Source organism: Diceros bicornis, chromosome 36 (genome assembly GCF_020826845.1).
Source record: "Diceros bicornis minor isolate mBicDic1 chromosome 36, mDicBic1.mat.cur, whole genome shotgun sequence".
Lineage (NCBI taxonomy): Eukaryota > Metazoa > Chordata > Mammalia > Perissodactyla > Rhinocerotidae > Diceros > Diceros bicornis.
The window spans coordinates 22,760,091-22,783,498 of NC_080775.1; the positions used below are offsets into that span (position 1 = coordinate 22,760,091).

The 23,408-nt window shown below is 39.8% G+C and overlaps 1 protein-coding gene across 1 annotated transcript in view; it reads right to left on the reverse strand.

Annotated features, from left to right (window-relative positions):
- Positions 1–23,408, reverse strand: part of C36H10orf67 (chromosome 36 C10orf67 homolog) — a 163,030-nt gene that overhangs the window by 71,836 nt on the left and 67,786 nt on the right. The window contains 4 exon segments of the mRNA XM_058532821.1: positions 4,648–4,713; positions 12,401–12,459; positions 13,740–13,887; positions 20,236–20,391. Of these exon segments, the coding sequence (XP_058388804.1) occupies positions 4,648–4,713; positions 12,401–12,459; positions 13,740–13,887; positions 20,236–20,391 (429 nt within the window).

The following is a 23,408-nucleotide window of genomic DNA, read 5'->3' on the forward strand; positions in this document are numbered from 1 at the left end:
CTTTGTTTTCTTTTTTTTTTTTTTTGGTGAGGAATATTGGCCCTGGACTAATGTCTGTTGCCAGTCTTCTTTTTGCTGAGGGAGATTGGCCCTGAGCTAACATCCGTGCCCATCTTCCTCTATTTTGTCTGTGGGATACTGCCACAGCATGGCTTGATGAGCGGTGTGTAGGTTCTGCCAGGGACCTGAACCTGCGAACCCCAGGCTGCTGAAGGGGAGCACTTGAACTTAACCTGGGCCAGCCCTGGTTTTGATTTCTTTATGGTTTTAATCTTTTTCACTGATTGTTAACGAGGTTGTATATATTTCTGTATGTTCCTCATCTGCATTGCCAACTTTCAACTCTTTGCCTATTTTTATATTGGATATTTTATCTTTTATTAAATTGATTTTTAGGAGGTATTTCTATTTTTTGGATACTCACACTTTGTCAACTCTGTGACTTGTGAAATCATCACTATAATCAAGGTAATGAACACATCCACCACCCCTAAAAGTTTCCTTCCGCTTCTTTGTAAGCCAATCCTCCATGGCAAACACTGATCTGCTTTCTGTCACTATATATTAATTGGCATTTTAGAGAATTTCAAGTACAAATTTTAGATAGACAAAATAAAGAATACATTTGTCTGGCTTCTTTCACTTCACATACTCTAATCTAAAATCAGTAGCATTTCTATACACTGACGACAAATTATCTGAAAGAGAATAAAGAAAACAATCCCATTTACAATAGCATCAAAAACAATACAATTTTTAGGAAAAAGTTTAACCAAAGAGATGAATGATCTCTACACTGAAAACTACAAGATTTTGATGAAAAAAATTGAAGATGACACAAATGAATGGAAAGATATCCTGCATTCATGGATTGGAAGAATTAATATTGTTAAAATGTCCATACTACTCAAAGTCATCTATAGAGTCAACGTAATCCCTACCAGGATTCCAAGGGCAGTTTTTACAGAAGTAGAAAGGACAATCCTAGAATTTATATAGAACCACAAAAGACCCCAAAAAGCCAAAGTAATACTGAGAAAGAATAACAAAGCTGGAGACATCACACTTCCTGATTTCAAGCAATATTATAAAGCTATAGTAGTCAGAACAGGCTGGTACTAGCATAAAAACAGACACATAGATCAGTGAAGCATAATCAAGACCACAGAAATAAACGCATGCATATATAGTCAATTAATATTTGACAAGGAAGCCAAGAATACTCAATGGATAAAAGACAGTGTCTTCAATAAATGGTGCTGAGAAAATTGGATATTTACATATAAAAGAATGAAACTAGACCCCTATCTTACACCACTCACAAAAATTAACTGAAGACTTAATTGACTTAAAGACCTGAAACCATACAACTCCTAGAAGAAAACATAGGGGAAAGATCCTTGACATGGGTCTTGGCGATCATTTTTCTGGATATGATACCCAAAGCACAAGTGATAAAATAAAAAATAAACAAGTGAGACTACATCAAACCAAAAAGCTTCTGCACAGCAAAAGAAACAATCAACAAAATGAAAAGGCAACCTACAGAGTGGGAAAAAATATTTGGAAACCATATATCTGATAAAAGGTTAAAATCCAAAATATATCAAAATTTCATACAACTCAATAGCTAAAAAACAAATAATCTCATTAAAAATGGGCAGATGATCTGAGTAGACATTTTTCCAAAGATATTGAAATGGCCAACAGATACATGAAAAGATGCTCAATATCACTAATCATCAGGAAAACACAAATCAAAACCACAATGAGCTATCACCACTCGTTACAATGGTTATCATCAACAGGACAAGACATAAGTGTTGTCGAGAATGTGGAGAAAAGGGAACCCTTGTGCACTGTTGGTGGAAATGTAAATTGGTGTAGTCTCTATGGAAAACAGTGATTTTCCTCACAACAGTGTCCTGAAATAGTGATTCCTCAAAAAATTAAAAATAGAACTACTATATGATCCAGCAATTCTCCTTTTGGGTATTTATCTGAATGAATCAAAAACACTAACTTGAAAAGATATCTGCACTCCCATGTCATTGTGGCATTATTTACAATAGGCAAGGCATGGAAGCAACCTAAGTGTCCATAGGTGGATGAATGGATGAAGAAAATGTGGCATATATATAAATATATATATATATATACACACACACACACACACACACCAGAATATTACTCAGCCATAAAAAATAAGCAAATCTTGCCATTTGTGATACCATGTATGGACCTTGAGAGCATATGCTAAGTGAAATAAGTCAGATAGAGAAAGACAAATATTGTATGATCTCACTTATTTGTGGAATCTTAAAAGAAACAACAACAACAACAAAACCTCATAGATACAGAGAACAGATTGGTGGTTGTCAGAAGCAAAGATGGTGGGTGAAATGGGTGAAAGGGGTCAAAAGGCACAAACTTCCATTACAAAACAAATAAGTCCTGGGGATGTAATGTACAGCCTGGTGACTATAGTTAACAATAATGTGTTGTATATTTGAAAGTTGCTAAGAGAGTAAATCTTAAAAGTTCTCATCACAAGAAAAAAAATTTTTGTAACTTTGTGTGGTGATGAATGTTAACTAAGCTTACTGTGGTGATCATTTCACAATATATACATACTATATCAAATCATTTTGTTGTACACCTATATTTGCTATATGTACAAGGTACAATGTTATATGGCAATTATATCTCAATTTAAAAAAAGATAAATGAAAGCCGCTAAGTGTAGGAATCACAGGAAGATACAAAATTATTTCATATGCTTTCCTAAAGCCAATCTAAAGATACGATCACTCCATATTTCATTGCTTGCCCATACTTACTGATTGTGCCTTTTTACTACCAGCTCTTTGACTTTTTAAACTAAGCTCTTAACAGGCCAGAAAATAAACTGTAGTGGAAAACAGTAATAGACAAGCATGGAACAAATTCATGAGAAAGTTTTTAAATTTTTGCAAAACGACTCTGGTCAACCCCACCTTCTCCCACTCCTCCATCTGGGCGTAATCACAAATCTTCACTTCTGGAAGAAAGCACCATGGCAAGAAACAAAGGAAGCCCAATAATCACAAAGCCAGCCTCCCTCCCAGTGAGTGACAGAATGCCTTGGCGGCAGGGGGAGGGGGCACCAAATAGCTACCTTGCTGGGCCCAAAGGTACGCCATGGAAACCATGGTCACAAGAAGAACCTTACGCATACTCCCTCTACTGAAAACGTGAACCCCCAAACTAGCTCTGAGCGTGCTGAAGGCTCTTGAGCTGTTGTGGGGTTTGTGATGCGCGATCTCGCTGCTTAGCAACAAGCGTGGTGCTCAACAAACTTCTAAACAACAAAATAAAACATGATTGGTTCCCCTGTGGGCAATATAATAGCACCGGTTAACCGCTTACAGTCCAAATAAAGAGGGAAAGTAATACAAAAACCATGCAGTCTGTTCCTAGTATAGGCACAAACGCACTGATTAAGTAGTTTAATTTCTTCTCTAATACTGTTAACACACTGACAATATAACATTCGCCCCCACTCTATAAACACACTTTCAATTTCAATGACAATGTGAACATTTCCTTGTTTGTTTTCAGAAACAGCTTCTGGACTTTGGAGGAATCACAGAAGAGGGTGAGGGTGGGGCAGAAGAAATTGACAAAGTAGACCCAAATAATGGAGACGATTTTTATACGCCAGGTATTTAAAAGTAAAGGGTTCAAAATAACATATGTGTTCACACACAGTGTCTGTGAACAGCTAACCATAATCTTTTCCCTTGCCTGCCTTCCCAAGTTGGTTTCATAGAAGGCTTTATTGTAGTCCTGAAGCATTGTTTTGCATTAATTTCTATGACAAGGAACCCAAAACCCATGGTGCTGAGAGCAACAAAACAGAGTTAGGGAAACAGTCATGACTTGGCACAAAGTGTGACAAGCTGTAAAAAAGGGAATGTTTCAATATCTGAAGTGGTGTTGATTTCCTATGAACAACCTTTTCTCTTCGAAACAGTATCATATTCTTTTCAAGCACATTTAGAACGCAAGTCAAGCTGTGTTTTATTTCTGATTATAATAAACACAGTCAGTTTATTATAACAAAGACATGCTAGTGATGATCTGTTGGAAGCCCAAGTACAACACCATAAGCTGGGCGGGGGGTGGGGTGGGGGGCCTGGGGGGTGGGCAGTCAACTGATAAAATAAAAGACCAGCCGTCTGGAAAGTTCTCTTAAAAGAACATAAAAAAGGCAGTGTTTTCTTATGAGACTAACACAGAATGCCAAAACTTCTAGCTGGGCTCTTTTTTTTGTTGTCACTTATGGCAATTTGTAACTAAAAATAGCAAATCCTTCAAAATATTGGGCTCTCATATTTGGGTTTTTTTTTTTAAATCTCCATAATAAAATTCAAAAATTTTGTACACTGCTTTAAATTGCAATATTTTTTCTTATGTAAGACTCTTCTACACAGTAAGTATATTTATTACAGTACTACTCAAACTGTTTTCTTAAAAATGTTCATAATTATGCAAGAATTTAGATTATTGACAAAGATTAAATGAATAGTTCACAGTAAACAGTTACCAATAAAGTTTATAGTTCCTGAATTCAAATTTATTAAGACGTAATGTAAATCATCTTACCATGTCTTGAACCAATGATTTTTCAAAATCAAGCTCCTGCATTAATCTGTCTCTACCATCAATTAACTGAAAGAGAAGGATATTACATTTTGATTAAAGAACAGAACGCTTGAAATTCTTCCCCAATAGAATTTAGTGAAATACATGTTGATTCTAAATATGAGAAAAATGGATCCCAATATGATCAAAGGAAAAATTAAATGTCTACATGTTATCATGTAATTATGTTATCATATAATCATTATATTTTTTTATTATATAAGTGAGCAAAATATACACAGAAAAGGTCAATTTATTTACAACCTTCCTCACTCTGTCCCCCCAAAATATGACCTCAATACATAATAAAGCAAGTCCTAGTCTGTCAAAAAGAGAAATTTTGCTTTATTCTTTATATGACTCATTTTTCTTATTTTAGGTTTTTGTGCTATATGCATATCAAGGCATATTCAGACCAATTGAAAATAGCTATCAAGGGCCGGCCCCGTGGCTTAGCGGTTAGGTGTGCACGCTCTGCTGCTGGCGGCCCGGGTTCGGATCCTGGGCGCGCACCGATGCACTGCTTCTCCGGCCATGCTGAGGCCGCGTCCCACATACAGCAACTAGAAGATGTGCAGCTGTGACATACAACTATCTACTGGGGCTTTGGGGGAAAAAAATAAATAAAATTATAAAAAAAAAAAGAAAATAGCTATCAAAAGCAGATACTGCCATTGTACTCATATGACTTGCCTCAGTATTTTAATAATTGTTTGCCATTTGCGTGTGTTATAAACACTGATAAAATTCCACCCTTGGTTTTGACATCCATTCAATTCAAGGAATTCACATATTCATTCATTTAATAAATAGGTAAACATAGCACCTTTCAGATGCTAGGCATTTTGTTTGGCTATGGAGGTATAACAATGCAGTAGAACAGATCCCTTCCCCTGGAGCATCTACAGCGTGGTAGAAGAGCAATGTGAAGAAATGACTCTAGTACATAAAAAAAATGTTAATAAATCAAATCTTCATGTAGTCAAAACCCAAACAAATCCACCTGACATGGCAACCGTAATTATAATAAGATATGCTATGCCTGGTGTTAACAGGAGAAGTACCATTTGGCAAGGGTCTTGAAGGATATGTAGAAGTTCAACAAGTTGGAGAAGGAGAAAGGTGGAGAAATGGCAAACAAAACAACAATCTAACTACAGAGGAGCATGGAGGAATGGAGGACTTGGGAAAAGTTTGGTGTTATGGGGCCCTGGGAGCATACAGATAGGAACGGCAGGAAACGACAGGAGCAGAGTCAGGGTGATATTATGAGGGCCTCGCTCGGCACAATTAGGAGTGGAAGGCAGATGACATAATGAGGAGAACAGGAGTCTGTTCAAATCAAAGCTCTGCTCCTTACTAGCTGTCTGGGTAAATTAACTCTATACTTCACGTCTCAGTTTTCTCCTCTGTAAAATTAGGATAATAAAACCTGCTTTAAAGAGTTCTTCTGAAAAGAAGTTGAGACAGCAAATGTGAAAGTGCTTAGCTGTTCCAGGAATACAAAAATCACCCAGTACATTTTTGGGTAGCCTGATTTTATACTGAAGGCAATGGGAATCCATTGACGGTTTTAGCACATAAAATTAAGGTGTTAGATAACTCTGGCAGCAACGTGGAAGCTAGATTTGAAAAAGGAGGAGAGTGGACACAGGCAAATCAGTAAGTATCTATGGAAAGGATGAGGGACACAACTAAGTCTTGCAATGTTGCAGAGAAAGAAGATTTGAGATAAATTTTGGAAGCAAAATCTACCAGTGACCAACTAGATAGATGATATGAAGGAGAGAATAGAGAATGACCCTAGATTTGTCATTTGTTGCTCTGGATAGATGGCAATGTCATTAATTTAAAGAAGGAACACAGTAGAGTCCAGATTTGAGAGGTAATGAGTTCAAGTTTTGACACTGAGTTTGATGAACTTGTAAAGCATTTTTTCAGCAACTATTTTAGAGGGCTGATAACCAAGAAGATAAAGACAAACAAGACATAGCTCCTGACCTCAGGGGAACAGATACTCCCAGGTATGAGGGAACACTCAGGGAGCCCCTAATAACCTTAGGGGATGGAAGAGGACTTCCGTCAAAGAAGTGTTCCCAGTGCATGTAACATTGAAATTGAGGATGAGGACAGAGTTGAAATTATGGATGTGGTATTCAGGGAAAATATGACGCAGGAGAGAAAAGTTTGGACGTCACTGGTAAGGAGGTGTACCAGTTATGGGAAAGTCTGAAGTCAGCCACAGAGAAAACAAAAACCAAAAATACATAGAATTCCCAAGAACAGCATTCGAGTGGAAGATGGAGGAGGAGAAGCCACTGACAGATATTGTTTAAGAAGGGATGAAGAAGTGTGTGAAAAATCAGAAGTAAGCCTTGCTCAGAAGGGATCTATGATGTGGGGTGTAGTCCTGTCATATACAGCAGAAAATTCAAGAAAGAAAAAGACTGAAAAGGATTGAGGGCAATATGAATCTCATTATGACCTTATCAGCAGGAAAAACTAGCAGCAGAGGAATAAAGAAGGGTCTGGTAAATACAGATTTCTTTTAAATGATATTTGAAGAACAAGCAATGGTTTCAGGGGTGATCAGGGTCAGTGGACACTACCCAAGATGATGGCTTGACTATGTGGCAGGCTAGAGGGAAATTTCTAAATGCACAAGAGACAAAGAGACTGATGAAGAAGAGAAAGGAAGAGATGGAGTCAGGCAAGTAGGTGGAAAGATGAGTCAGGGCAAAAAAGAATGTCCCATACCATCCATCTCCTGTTCCCCAGCACCCCCCACCCCATCTGATGAAGAGGAGAGAAGGCTAGGCTAGGTAAGCAAAGTGACAGAGAGTAAGCGAGTGCAGAAGAGAAAACAAATCCAGTGTCTGCCATGTTCTCTGTGAATTAGGAAGCAGTGCAGAGGAATGGAGTCTGGGAACTGAGAAAGGTAGTGAAGCTCAGAAGAGCTGTGTTGGGTAGTAAGAAAATGTGCTATTAGCTCCAAGAGAAATGATAGGCAGAGGGAGGCACAGCTGCTCTGGGTGAAAACTCCACACTCTTGCCATGTCACCGAAAGGCAAGGATTGGCTTGTCTCCAATAGCAAAGGACAGTCCCTGGGCAGAGCTGGGGAACAGTGGGGATTGGCCAGATGGGAGCTTCAGAGGGGAGGCAGTGATGTGGTTGAAGATGTGGGAGGTTGAACAGCAGGTTTTGAGAAAGTAAAGGAATGAGAAGTGGAAGGAAAGAAAAGATTTTGTGTTGAGTCGTCAAACCTTGGTCTGAAAAGAAGCGTCACCAAGTTTCCCATGGGTGTCAATTACCACAAACATCAAAGCCATTAGCCCTGGCCCTTCCAGCCTCCTTGGATCTCCCTCATCAATTATCTCTGCTGTTGTACTTTTACCCTCTCATTCTTCTTTCCATCGACGTCTTTACAAATACTCTAGTTTCACCTTTTAAAAGATTCCTCCCTCAACCCATGTCCCCGCCAACTCCTCCCCTACCTCTCCCTGGCCATCCACAGCCAAACTTCTAGAGAGTTGCCCATGCTCACTGTCTCCACTTCTGCAGTCACCCCACTTCTCAACTGCGTCCATGTTCCAGTAAAATGACTCTCATTAATATTAGCAGGGCCATTTTGTTGCCAAAGCTAATTGTCCAATCTTCCCTTTTTAGCCTTTAGCTTGCCTGGCCTCTGGGCTGCATTTGACATACTGGGAATGGTTCCTTCCTTTTGGAGACTCTCTCTTGCTTCTCCCTCTCCTCTCTGGCTGTCCTCATTTTCCTCTGACTGCTACTGAACACTATCCAGCCTTAATTTCTCTCTTTTTGATCTCTGCTGCCTTCAGTCTTCTCAATGACCATAGCTTTTGCTGCCTGATCGTCTCTTGAATTCATCCTTCCCTTTCATCCCCAGTGTCAGTGTCCTCATTCTGTTTCAGGACTTTATAGTTTCCCTGTTTATCCAAGTAACCTCTTAAGGGGTGTCTCTGGCTGGGGATCTTCCTCCCTCCTATTCGTTTTCTTTCTGAAACACAAATCCAATCCTGCCCCAACGTTGAAGTCTCCTGATGCACTCAGAAGGTAATTCAAACCTCTTGGCATGAATAATAATTCCTGTGTCCTTGTGCTCTGCCTCCTGCCACCCCTGGCTCTCACGTACCCTTCAGCTATAGCAAATCACGTGCACCTCCCTTTTGCATGTTTCTGACCCTTCCCACCTCCCCCTCATCCTTTCCTGGCCAACTCTACCCTCTCTTCCAGGGTCAGCTCAGTGTCCTTCCTCCACACATCTCTGATTTCTTACAATCCAGGCTAGGCGTGCCCCCACATGCCCCCACAGCCATCTATGCCGCCCTGCATCCTCAGGCTGATCACACCCTGGTCTGAAATCTCTGACTCCTGGTCTGCCTCCCTTCCAGACGGAAATTCACATTGTGGCCACAGCTGGAATACAGATTCAGCTGTTGTTAGATTATTGGCATTTAAACATAAAAGCTACTGAATCCCATAATTCACAGCGCTTAGCCCAGTTAGACGGCAAGAGGCTAGCCTCCCCAGATTCAGTCCCATTTTCAACTTGTATTTAATTGTATCCACAGCTACAAAGGGAGCATGTGACTTACCCAGAGGCTCCGGAGCTCCCTTCTGTTCTTCCGTTTCCTGCTTGCCCCTGCCCCACACCCCAGACTTCCCCTCTTTCTGTCCCAACACAAGTTCTCACTACAGAGTCTCAGCAGATCCCCGCCTCATACTCTCGCCATACCGCGTCGCAAACAGTTCCACAGACACATCTCACGCCATGTGCATTCACACTGTGTACCCAGCTCCTCCATTCTCTCACCCGCCTGGAAAAATCAGCTCAAGCGAAGGAGTGTGAGATAGGTGTGGAACTATTTGTGAAGGCTTTCTAGAACCTTCCAGGTAAAGCCAGGCATCTCTTCGCTATGTGCCTACTTCTATTGCAGTCCCATTGCCCTAAGGTTTTTGTCTCTCCCTCTAGACTTGATCTCCTCCACAGCAGGGCCATTTGTGGGTGCATCTGTGTGTGTGTATGTGTGTATAATTTTTCTATCTCAGCAGTAGTGGAGTGCCTGGCACTGAAAGGCACCTAATAAACATTGCTGAATTAACTGATTTAGTGAAGGATATTGGAAACAAATCAGTAAACATTGGCTCATTTGTTCAACAACTGCTGATCTGCTTTCCAGTTGACAAAGCACTTTCATGTACATTATCTCATTCTGTCTGCACGGTGAGCCTGTGAGACCCAGGACAAAGGAGGGCGAGGGGCTGGCTCAAGCGGCCATAGTGGCAGAAATGGACAGGAACCCAGGGTTCTAGATTCTTCTACTCAATATCAAATTGTACCTATACACAACGTCTGGGTGGAGTTCCTGTGCATATAAAGAAAAAAAGAAAAGAAAAGAGACAGGATAAAAAAGTGATCAAACTAGGGCTCTGCTATATTTGTCCTGAACAGAGCTGTCAAATAAAAATATAATCTGGGTTGTATACATAATGTTGAATTTCATAGTAGTCTGTTAAAAAGGTAAAAGAAACAGATGAAATTAATTTTAATAATACATTTTATTTATCCCCATACATATCCAAAATATTATCATTTCAATGTGTAATAATCAATATTAAAAACCATTAGCGAGATGGCTCATCTTTCTTATACTCAGTCTTTGAAATCCAGTGTGTATTTTTTACTCACAGCACATCTCAATTAGGGGGCTAAATTTTCACTGGAAATACTTGATCTGTATTTAGAATTCATAAAATTTACAGACGAAAAAGCAGATTCGCATGCACAGGTTATTCAAATTATACCTAAAAATTTCCCAGTAACTGAAACTACTGTCAGCTTTTACATTTGAATTTTAAAAAATTAAAATTAAATATAACTAAAAATTCAGTTCCTCAGTGGCACTAACCACAATTCAAGCGTCCAATAACCACATGTGGCTGTGGCTACCGCTGGGCAGTGCAGACCTAGCAAGCTGAGGCAGCATTTCACTGAAACATTGAAGTTCACACAGGATATAACCAGCCACTCCCAGGGCGTCTTTCTTTCTAATTGGTGGCTTAATGGTGAGATTTTTGGCTTCAATTTCTCATACTCCACACAGAGAATAGTAGGTTTACACAGCTCATCTCTGCCCGTGACAGTACAGACTGAATAGCTTTAGAAACACTTAAATAAACTGTGATGGTTCCCTTGTAAGGTATTAGGTGACACTAGAAAGCTGAGACTTCATTTTTAACCTTAGAGGTTGACGCCAAGAAGGTTACACTTGCCTGTTCAGAGATTCTGTTGTTATCTCTGTAGGAATGGATTTGCACGCTCGCCATTGCAAATAGGATGGAAGGTCAAGAAAATGAAATCACTTTGGGAAAACCTGTGATGGATTCAGTTATCATGGAAAAAGTCTCCCAACTCTGACCCATCAGAGTAACCATGTCTTTAAAAAATAGTTCTTGGAAGCAATTTTATCTAAAACCTAAGGACACCCCGAACAGCAAAATCAGGTTGAAATCTGAACCTAAACTTAGGCACCTGTGGCGACTGAGCTCTGGAAACATGGCTAGTGTGACTGAGGAACTGAATTTTTAATTTTATCTTATTTTAATTAATATTCATTTATAAATTGAATCCCAATTCAGGTAGTGGAAAGCATTTATGTTTATGTGGAATAATTTGGGGATTTAAATCCACTTTTTCATGTGTAAATTTTATGAACTCTAAATACATTCTCATTCTATGAATCACTCAAAGAGGTTTTTTTTTTGGCTGGGAAAGACCCTGAGCTAACATCTGTTGCCAGTCTTCCTCTCTCTACTCCAACCTCCCCAAAGCCCCAGTGCACGGTTGTATATCCTCGTTGTAAGTCTTTATGGTTCTTCTATGTGAGTCGCCACCACAGCATGGCAACTGACAGACGGGTGGTGTGGTTCCTCGACTGGGAACCCAACCCAGGCTGCTGAAGTGAAGCACCAAACTTTAACCACTAGGCCATCAGGGATGGGTCATTCCAAGAGTATTTTTAAGCATGCCAGGGACTGTGCTCAGCACCGGGAATATACCAGAGACCGAGAGAGTGCAGTCTCTGTCCTCCTGGGGCTTACAGTGCAGCAGGGAGGGCTGACCATGACAGAAGAGTGTTCGGAGACCTAAAATAGGGGTGGTCTGGAGAGCAAAGAAAGCACAAAAGCAGGAGAGCCCAGCCTGTGCGTGGAGGGCGGGAACCACTGTGGTCCTGCTGCATCGGATGTGCTAGGAAATCTTGATCTTCGTGATACCAAGAGCTCCCTGTTCTAACTGCGGATTTCCTGAATAACATAAACCCAGTTCACTCATATACACAAAAATGAACACAAACCAACATCTGATCTGAAAATATAACTGCTCACTCTTAATAATATCATTTTCCCACAAGCATATCTTCGGACTCCCTGTGTCATATAATTTCTTCATTCCTTTTAATAAGCAAGGCAGACACTCAGTTATTGCAAATAAAAGAGGTATCTATAGATTAATTCATTTTCAAGAGGAATCCTTATCCATTACGAGACCCTATCCAAATAACGGGAGAGATTAAATATAAAAATCGACTTTTCTCTGCATTACAGGACAAGCGAGACACAGCGTTATGTCACCAGTGGTGCTGATATTTCAATTTAAAGGAGTCATTCAACAATGTAAAAAAGTTACAGTACCCTTTGAATAGTTTTATGATCCTTTTCTGCCTTCTCTTTCAGACTTATAATTTCATCTTCTGTAAACAAAAGGAGAGAGAGACCAACCATGAAATTACAAGCTTCTGCCCCTGTATTCAAACCGCCTGCTCCAGGGCAGGGCGGACACCGCTGGCAGGCACGGCGGTGGACGAGAGTCTTAGCAGGACTGTGACCTTCACAACTGCCCTTGACATTCACAGCCCTCCACCCACTGTTCAGACGGCTGGTCAGATAGGGATTAAGAACTAAGTTCAAGATCCAAGTGTGGCTGAGGGCTGAAACCTTTTCATGGATACTAGCAGTGGACATTTCTTGCTGTTAGTCACAGCCAATACAACATGCTTTAGCAGCTGGCACTTTCGGACTCGGTAAGAACTACTAAAACCTGAGAAAGCATTATAATACCACAACGGAAGAGAAATGAAACTACACTGGCATGGTGTTATTTTATATTCAAGGGATATTGTCATAGATCTGATTTTATCAATGTTTTGCTGTAAATTTTTTATTGCTTATTCATTGCTTTTCATACTGCAGATTAAGGACAACACTATATAATTAACATAAATACAAAGATAACAGTGAGTGAAAAAATACTTCAAGGCAATCTAACTTGGGTGATGTAAATGCAACTTTTACCAATGTCTATGGTATGTAAACAAGGGAGTATAAAGTACACAAAGGAAAATTTGTACTTATAATTTGTACCCAAAACTGAAGATAATTAAGTAGTAGGTAGTAGTGTATTTTCCTGAAGGTAAAACTCCTGTTTCTCCGCAAAGCATACTCCAATATGTATGCAAAGTGTTTAAATGTTATAAATTTTAGATAATCAATTAAGCATATGAAACAAATCAACGAAAGTTTCTCTCTGTTTATAACATTTCTAAGTGAAATAGAGCACTGATTAGCACATTTTTTCAAAGGCCAATGCTTGGCTTGAAAAGCACCCTGAGTTAGAAGGGAGTTGGGGGCTGGGCACAAGGGGTGAAGGGGGGCATTTATATGGTGACTGACAAATAATAATGTACAACTGGAATCTCACAATGTTATACACTATTATGACATCAAAAAAAACAAAACAAAAAAAAAACCACCCTGAGTTAAAATATCGTGGCTTAGGATCATACCCACAAATACATCCTCTGTCCAAAAGCAAGGAATGTATCTTAAATAAAAATCAAAGATAGCTATCAAACTGACCTTTTAAATGTAAGTTACCAAACAAATCTATGTTTGGAAAAAGACAAACATGGCTATGAGTTTTATGAAGTGCCCAATGTATAGATTTTTCTCAAAAATGACTTTAAAATGTTACCTAATTCTGAATTTTCTTTTAGATTGAGTTGGATTTCTTCTTCGAGTTCTGAAACGACTTGAAGCAGTCTCTCATTTTCCACTTTATAGTCCGAAACGTCCTTGTCTAGAGTCAGTTTTGCAGGGCTGGTATCTCTGATAAAAGAGTCCTGAAAGATGGGGAATTCCATATTTCTAAGCAGGGAGCCAAGGATTTAAATATGCAACTCGAGACAATACAGATACAGAAGAGCTATCATATAATTTTCTGAATTCTATTACACACTTATAATATGAATAGTAAAAAGGAAGGAGACTAAACAGAGCTTGCTGGAAGAAAGGCTGCAGTACATTCTGTACAAAGCCCACAGCACATGGGGACATTTTATTGACAGGAATAATGCATAGCATACTGTTTGTGTGCCCTCATCATTCAGGTCAATTCATTATGGAGGCTGTGTCCGGGGAGGCAGCTGGGCCCCTCCACCCACACTTCCCTCTGTGTGTGTGTGAAGTGCTGTCCGCCCGTAACTAGGCAGGCTGGGGAGACCGCGGACGGGCAGCGCCAGGGGGTGGCGAAGTGCATGGCTGAGGAGGGGGGCTTGTTGCCTTTGTGGCATTTCCCAGTGTCAGCGCTGCCAGTGTCATGAGGAGCACATCACATGTCAAAGTGGTGACGTTTTCAGGCTGGGAGCCGCATGGAGTCCATCAGGCACACGGATATCCACACAGTTGGTTTTCTGCTGGGCGGAGGAGCCACCCAGAGGCAATTCATATTCTGAACATTAACATGGCTTTGCATGCCTGTCACACTGGGACTGTGCAGGCGATTAATGCTATTGAAGACCTTGGCTTACATCTCTATGCGAACAGTGATTACCTTGTAAGGAGGTTTCAGGATAACTTACAACAAAAGACTTTAAAGTTATAGTTTTAGTAAAGCAAACTCATTTACATTTTTATTATGTGCGTCTTTTGTTTAAATCTTGCCGCGTCCATTATGGGAGAGGCTTTTTCTTACGCACTGGAAGCTTATTGGGACCGCTCCTCTTCTTTTCTTCTTCTTGTCTGTTTCAAAGCTATTGAAAACATCTGAATATACTTGCTTATGGCTGTCTAGATTTTACTGCCACGTTTTAAAAAAAATTAAGATGTAATGGATTGGGGAAGTTGGTGCAGAACTTTATTCTTCCTGAGGGTACGATATTCAACTGATTATGCAGTCTCAAAATATGAAAGAGTATGCTTAAAAGTCATTTTATTATTATGCGAAAAGTGAAAGAAGGTTCTATATGCCTTGCTTCAAAATTAATATAGACAATAGAAATACTTTTGAACTTCAATCTTGAGATGCGTGATAACCTATTCTTTTTGCAGTAATGCCGTGATTGCAAATGCACAAGAATAAAATCTCCCCTCAAAAGCAAAACCTTCCTCCCAATATACTGGTTTCCTTTTGAAATCATACTTTTATTTAACTTTAGAAATATCTGGAAATAAATTATTAAAATGTTTTCCTCTGTGATCATAATAGTTCAAAAGAAAAATAAGTGGCTACGATGTTTCATAGTACATTAATAAACCCTTAAAAAACAAGTGACTTGCTAAGGAAGTTACATCAAAGTTAATTTTTAAAATAATGTTAAATTTTGCACTAAACCCAATACAAATCTTCACAATTTTGATTCATCATTCCATTTCAATTATTTGAGTCCAATTCATTCTTAATTAATGAAAACTAACAAATCTAATAATTAATAAACAACACTTTTCTTACTAAGGGAGGAATCCCCATCATTAATTGCTTGTCCCATAGGTTAAATCTGAGACTATCACAGAATATACTTATAGACTAGAAAGGCTTTTAAAAGACGAGCAAACAAACAAACAGTATTTGCCTTTATAGGGCTTAAGCACACATTTCCTAACAGTAGCAGAATATGAACATCCACAGCAGATTACATGAGCACCCATGATCAGAAACTAAACAGGAACTATTTGAATTAATCAGGTGACGTGTAAAATTTATAAGTGGTAGCAGCTAATACTTAAGTGCGTTTTCTAAAAATCTCGTATAAAAGCAGAAAACCAGGAAAGCTTATTCAACTCAGGGATTTTTTCTCCCTGAGGAGGAAAACTATCCATCCACAGCCCCTGCTCTGGTGAGGTTAACCTTTAGCTCTGTCCCCACCATCTGTCAGCTGCAGGAACTGCAAGTAATTAACTATTCATTCTCCCACAGCAATGAGGGCACTCATTAGCAAAATGAACAAAGAGAGAGTTCTGGGCAGCTACGGTCATCTGTTACACTCTGAGTGGCAGGTTTTGTGATGGTGTTCCTTCTACCATCTGCCGACACCACTAGTTTTGGCTTACTTAAAGCACGAGACTTCTTTAAAATAAACTGCATTGATAAACCAAGGTTAAGAAGGATGGAGATCATTAAAAGGCAGTTAACTAGATGTAGCTATTTAAAGCCACATTATAGTTCAAGAGAGAGTGTGTGTGATCCATGATCATTCCGGGATTTTAAATTTACAAAGGAATTTGCCAATTCAAACTTTTTCTATCATGTTGGGAAAACTAGGACTTCAGGGGGCGGCTTATGCACTATTTCTCTTGCGAACATTCATAAGATGTGCAGAATCACTGTTCCCAGGTTTCAGAATTCCAAACTGATCTTGAAAGAATCATTTCTGAAAACTGGTCTACTCTAGAGCCTTGCTGCTCAAAGTGTGGTCCACGGACCAGGAACCTCAGCATCACCTTGGGGCTTACTGGAAATGCAGAATCTCAGGCCCCAGCTCAGACATACTATCCAAATCTGTATCTTACCAAGAGCTGCGGGCGACTCATATGCACAATGAAGTCTGAGGAATATTGTTTAGAGCACTGCATGTGCCCTCTCAGCCATCTTCCTTCTGCCATATTGGTGTCTCAATTCTGCAGGCTCCATGTACAGGCCTCGGACATCTCAATTTGACACTAGCGGTGGAGTAGGGTTCTGATGCATGGCCATGCCGCGTGACAGTCACAGAGAAGAGCAGGTGCTTCCCAGTGAGTGACAACCAGGAAAGTGGCACACTGGGGCCAGGCAGCCCTGCAGAGCTGCCACTCTTGAATGACAGCTCTGTTTCAGAGCTGTCAGCAACAAGCAGTTATGTTCACCTATAGGGGGTGCATGGGGGATGGTTGCACAGCTTGTTCATTTTGGGGTAACAAAGAATACTGAAAAATCTCTCAAAGTGACAACTTCAATTGCAATTAAAACATATATGTGCATGCGCGCGCACATACTCTAATGGGCTAGCGACCTCCTTTGGCAATTCTCAAGGGGGTTTATCCACGTACAGCACGACACTCTGAAAACTACAGTGATATGCAGTCAAGTCACAATGGCTTCCTACAGAACTAAACCTAAAAAGAAGCTCAGCCTTTGAATAAAATTGCTTTCTAGAAAATTCAACATCAAGGATGCTCTCACCTGGAGAGACCAGGCTACTGTAACTTGAAAAGCTTCCTTTTCTAACTTCCGTTTTGTCATAAACATAATTTAAACTAGCTCTTTATTAAACTTTCCCTTTCCTATCCTCTTGTCAGATTTCTCTTAAAACAGCCCAGGAGAGACATTTTGACTACTTATTAACTCTAAAGCTATTTGCATAATTTAACTATCAGTAAGAATAAACTAGGGTGTTTCCCTATTGTTTATCTCAAGTTTTCTCAAGTTATTTCCATTACTACTTTGAAAGTTTCTCCAAACTGTTTTCCAAATCTAATTTCAGATACTTGGTCTCAAGTTTTTTTATACCACTAGAGGGAGCAGTTGTATAAGATGAAATTTCAAATAAAAAAAGAAAGTACATCTTCTAGAACCCAAGTGGCATGGAGTTTTACAAAAGCTTCTTCTGACAAGATTTAAAAAAGTATTTTGTTACAGGTTTATTTTATGTAACCCATGATCTGCTTTTGCGACATTCACGTCCCTGTTCCTGAAACGTACACCGGTAGCGCTCTGCATTAAGGCGGGAGACCAGGGCCGTATGTTTTGCTGGGGTCCTAAGGAGTCGGGAGAAACGTTATACAGCCGGTTCATCAGGAGTATTCCACCTTCCTCAAATCTTAGGGTCTTCACAGAAATTTTGATGTGGTCTTCTGGGGACAAATTATAGTGGGGTAACCAGGGTATTCAGAATGCCATCCTGAAGCAGAAACCACCCTGCTTATACAAGAGCAGGGTGGAGCCTCTCACTGCCCCTCGTCTTCTCAAAGCCGCTGCCATCCTGGTTCTTTCCCCAGGACGTCCACTGGGACCAGTTAACGGGCTGAGAACACTTAGCGGTGTCAACATTACAAGAAAGACTTCATGTTTTAGTGTAAGGAGCTCAATTACCGAACTGGGATGTTCTCAACAGTCCCGAGGTCTGTTCAGTGCATTTCACGGAATGTACACCAGACAGTGATAAAGACTTGTGTATTTCCTCATAATGATAACTAGAATTTATATACTTATCTTTCTTCAAAGAACTCAAAGCAATTCACATTCAACACAACAGGCATCCTCCTCATCACTCTCTTCCTTAGCTAGGCAGGTATCACTTTCCATTTTACAAATGGGAAATAAATGGGTCAAAACTGCCTTGCCCATCTATGCTGGGTACCTTTGGCCAAGGCGGGATTAAAAGCCCAAACTATGACAGTTTTTCAGCCTTTTCTATTAAATTATTTTCTCCAAAAAATAATAAGCGTAGATGTAGACCCAGGAAAAGGTTAAAGAAAAGTAAGTGCTGGGGCCGCCAGGTGGCGCAGCGGTTAAGTGCGTGTACTCTGCTGCTGGCGACTGTGTTCGGTTCCCAGGTGCGTACCTACGCACCGCTTGTCAAGCCATGCTGTGGCAGCGGCCCGCATAAAGTGGAGGAAGATGGGCACGGATGTTAGCTCAGGGCCAATATTCCTCAGCAAAAAGAGGAGGATTGGCATGGATGTTAGCTCAGGGCTGATCTTCCTCACAAAAAAGAAAAGAAAAGAAAAGTGCAAATACTGGATGTACTTCCTCTTCCAAGACAATCAGACATGTAAAAAGAATTAATATTCAATGTTATTAGATCTATGCTAATAACACTTAATACTATATTACTCAGAAGATGCTCAGATTTTTTTTTAGAACATAAAGAACAAAGATTTTTTTTTAGAACAAAGCAAACGTTCCTTCCCCAGTTTTAAACAAAGTCCTTTAGAATGCGGCACATTCAATTTCTTGTCTGTTCTAACTTTGGAGTTTTAAATAAGAATAGGAGTGTGGGATTTAGACACATCATAGATGGCACTTAAAGGGACCAGCAACCCCCAGTGTTTCTTCCAAGTGTTAAGAATTTGATGTATAACTTCTCAGACTTTTTCTATATATGCGTGTCAATATTTGTGTGTATATATACATGTATTAATGTACATTATACATTAATTATAATAATATACATTATAATTATATAAATATACATTATAATAACATAATCTATTAGAATAATATAATCTATATATATAAATTACAACCTTTAATTCTACTCTAGAGCATTAAGCTCCACCACCTTATGTGGGCTTTGGATTCAGATGACCACCGTTGTTCTCATGCTGTCTTTACCATTTACGAGCTGTGTGCCTGGGGGAAGTTCCTTAACCACTCTGTCTCTGCTTCCTCATCTGTAAACTGAGCTGAGATGAGAAGAGGCACCATTGATGAGGCACTTGCTGCCTGCTGGTTGATATCCAATAGATTGTTATTCTCCGGCCCCTCTGCTAGCCTCTCCTACTCAAACCATCAGCTTCTTGCTCCTAGAACCTAATAATAAAAACCTCTCTATGGCTCTAGAACTGTGGTTGGGTCGGGATGGTGGCTCAGAGCTGACTTGAGATGAAAATGAACTGGTTCTCAGGGTCCACACTTTCCAGAATCCTTAAAATTCTCCTCCTGGACAGGAGGGTCGGCTTTCTGCTTTCTCTCTTTCCATTTTTGTTCCCATCAGTCCTTTGAGCATTAAGGCAGCTCCTGGCCCCCATTGCACCAGGGAAAACTGGGGGAAAACCCTTGGAGAATTTTCCTTCTTGACATTTCTACTAAGGTCATCCTGTTGCCAGTTGGCTTCTTGGAAGCCTGTGACTTGGGGAGATTGCTTAGTGTCTTTCAAACTATTGAGACTGCAAAAAAGGATGGTAGTCTTTGAATTAAAACAAAAATCTATTTACGTGTTCCTCTAGAGTGGGAAATTTTTTCAGTGGGAGATAGGTTATTTTCTTGCCGTTACAAAGAAAAATTGAGAACAATTATATTGCTCCTATTTATAACTTATTAATGGGTTTTCTAGAATATGCTATTGAGCAAAAAAAGGTGGGACTGGTTTATGTTGTGGACAGATGCCCAAGATATATCAACTGTATTTCCTTTATTCCTAATCCAAGCTTTTAGACAGTTATATGTCTATTTAAATATATTAAAATGAATAATTCTTTGCTTTGAAACTTACAAATTTTTGAAATCTAAATTCTTCATATTGTTCTAGTTCTTCTTTTAATTCCTTAATAATTTCTTCTTTCTCCTTCAGTTTTCTTAACAAAATATTCATTTTGACAGTCGTTGAGTCTTGCACAGAAGTCTTCTCTTCTTCCACCTCAAAAAATTGCTGGGGAGAGAAAGCAGCATGAAAAATCAGACACTAAGCTGGTACCACCAAAAACCATTCCATGTTTTATTTAAGCTACTGTCTTGCAAGTTATTTTATTTTTGTAACTTGCACACAATTTTTAGCAAATAACCATATTTATATTGAACCATATGCTCAAGTCTCCTGGAATATAGCACAGTATCATCCTATAACACAAAGCATATTGTATTACTCGAACTGCATCAGCCATGCAAATAATAATAATGGTAAACCTTAATAGTAAATTCACATCATGATTGTTAATGTCTTCAATCTTCCTCTAGAAAAGAAGAGAGCACAAATTTGAATATGCAAAAAAAGGAAAGTAAACTTCAGTGATGCAACGAATTCCCTCAATGGCTTGGAATGGAGATGTGGAAAGAAACAAATACCATTTCTTTTATTTATTTATTTTTTTGGTGTAGAAGACTCGCCCTGAGCTAACAACCGTTGCCAATCTTCCTCTTATTATTATTATCTTTTTTTGCTTGAGTAAGATTAGCCCTGAGCTAACATCTGTGCCAGTCTTCCTCTATTTTGTATGTGGGTCGCCAGCTCAGCATGGCTGAGGAGTGGTGTAGGTCTGAGCCTGGGATCTGAACTCATGAACCTGGGCCGCTGAAGTGGAGAGTGCTGAACTTAACCACTAAGCCACTGGGCCGGCCCCAACGAGTACCATTTCTTGACAGCCTGTTGTAAGCATTCAGGCGCTTCCCTATATGTAGTCATTACCCTGAAGAATTGTATCACAAAACCAAAACATGTAAGAAATGTTTAAAAAATGGATGCTGTTTCTTAACTTCCAGCATATAAAAAAATCTCATTTTCAACACTGATACAGAAAAGCATACTGTCCATTTTGGACTCGTTTGGGAATTATGGAAGAATTGTTTTATTTTTATTGTTCATTGCTAATACATTTGGGCACATGCACATACAGGAAATAGAGTAAAACCTAATCAGATCTGCCAATATGCTTAATATCATATTTCAAAGAGTTAGATTTGCAGACTAAAATTATTCTAATACTATATGATGAATATCGGTAGATTGAGAATAATAATATTATATTGAGGTAGAATTATGGGTCAAGCTGGGAACATAGCATTGATATAGTCTACACAGCCCTAATGAAAAAATCAGTATATGAATATCCAGTAGAATTAAAAAGTGAAAATAGAAAAATCTATATGACAATATTGGCTTTTTAAATTGGGTGACTTTTTAAAAAATTTTATTGAGGTCATAACAGTTTATAACATTGTGAAATTTCAGTTGTACATTACTATTTGTCAGTCACCATATATATGTACCCCTTTACCCCTTATGCCCACCCCCCAACTAAATTGGGTGATTTCTAAAGAAGAGTATTGATTATGTAGATCTATTCTTTACATCTATTCTTATCTATGTCTACAGCTCAAACGCTGTAGAGGCCAAAGCACATTATCCCAACTAGTGCCCTGGGTGTTAAAACACCAGGCATCTGAATTTCACCAGGTCCAGAGTTCACCATCTTCGCTGTCATCCTTTCTGCCTCCCCCCCATTAACAGCAGCACAAGCCAGAAACCCATTTTCTGTCGTTTCAAGCCCCTTCTTCTCCCTCACTGACTCACCAAATCTGTTCAGTCTACCCCCAAATCTCTCCCAAACCCATCCTCTCCTTCACTGTTCCACGGTCATCGTCGTCATTGCCTTGTTCCCTTGCACAACTGTAATAGCCCCTTAACTTGCCTCCCTGCCCTCCTTTTGTCCTCTCCAACTAATCTCCACACTGTGACCAAAAGGATGTCTCTAAAATGCAAGTCTCCCCATCTCCTACTCCCTTAGCATGGTGCACAAAATAGCATCCTTCATGATCTGCTGCAGCCAGCTTACCTGGCCGATCAGTACTGACACTCAGCACGTAATTTCTCAGAAGCACCATGCTGCCCCAGGTCTCTACGCCTTTGCACTTGGAGTTCCTAGCCCACCTAACGAGTTCCCACTTGTCAATCTAGCAGAATGGCATTAGAGTTGGATAGCCTGCATCTGCAGATCAGCTCTGTCACTTAGTAGCTTTGTGACCCTGAACAAGTTTCTTAAACCCCCTGTGCCTCGGTTTTATTATCTGTAAAACGGGAAAAATAATGATAGTACCTGAATTGTCATGAGAATTAAATACGATAATGCACATAAACAATTTTGAACAGTGTCTATAACACAATCAACCAAAAAAGTATTACATCTTAACTCTCAAAAATAAATATTTATTATTATTGTTACTGTTTGTCATTCAAACCCAGGTGCCAGCTGCTCTGGGAAGCCTCTCTCTTCTCCTCTCCTGCCCACTGGCCTTCCACTGCTGTGTTCTTTCTATATCTTCTCAACACGCTTCTTGGGTCACTTTGTTTATTTTTTGCTTATTTGCTCACAAATTTTTGTGTTCTGAATACAATAGATTTATTTTACTCTTAAAAAACAGCAAAACAGGGGGCTGGCCCCATGGCCTAGTGGTTAAGTTCGGCACGCTCCGCAGCAGCAGCCCAGCTTTGGTTCCTGGGCACGGACCTACACCACTCATCTGTAGTCATGCTGTGGTGGCGACCCACAGACAAAATAGAGGGAGACTGGCACAGATGTTAGCTCAGGGCAATCTTCCTCCAGCAAAAAAAGAAAAAAAAGCCCAGCAAAACAAAGATGGTTCTGACAGGTTGGCCAAGTCATCTGCTTTACAACATGACATCTCCTTGACAACATGACCCCCAGGAGCTCACTGAAAATCCCACCAGCATCTGTGCTGAGATTCTGCACACATTCGGCAGGGCCAGCCAGCCTCGAGGAGGGGCTCAGCCTCTCTGGACTTCAGTGCAGGGAGGGTCACAGTTCTTTGGAAGAACAAGAAGTTTCATTTTTGACATTTCAAAAAATAATTGTGTGGCCCAAACACGTTGGATTCCTCTCTCTTCATCTCCAGGAATGTTCCTAATGTTTATTGAATGAGCTGGACTCCAGA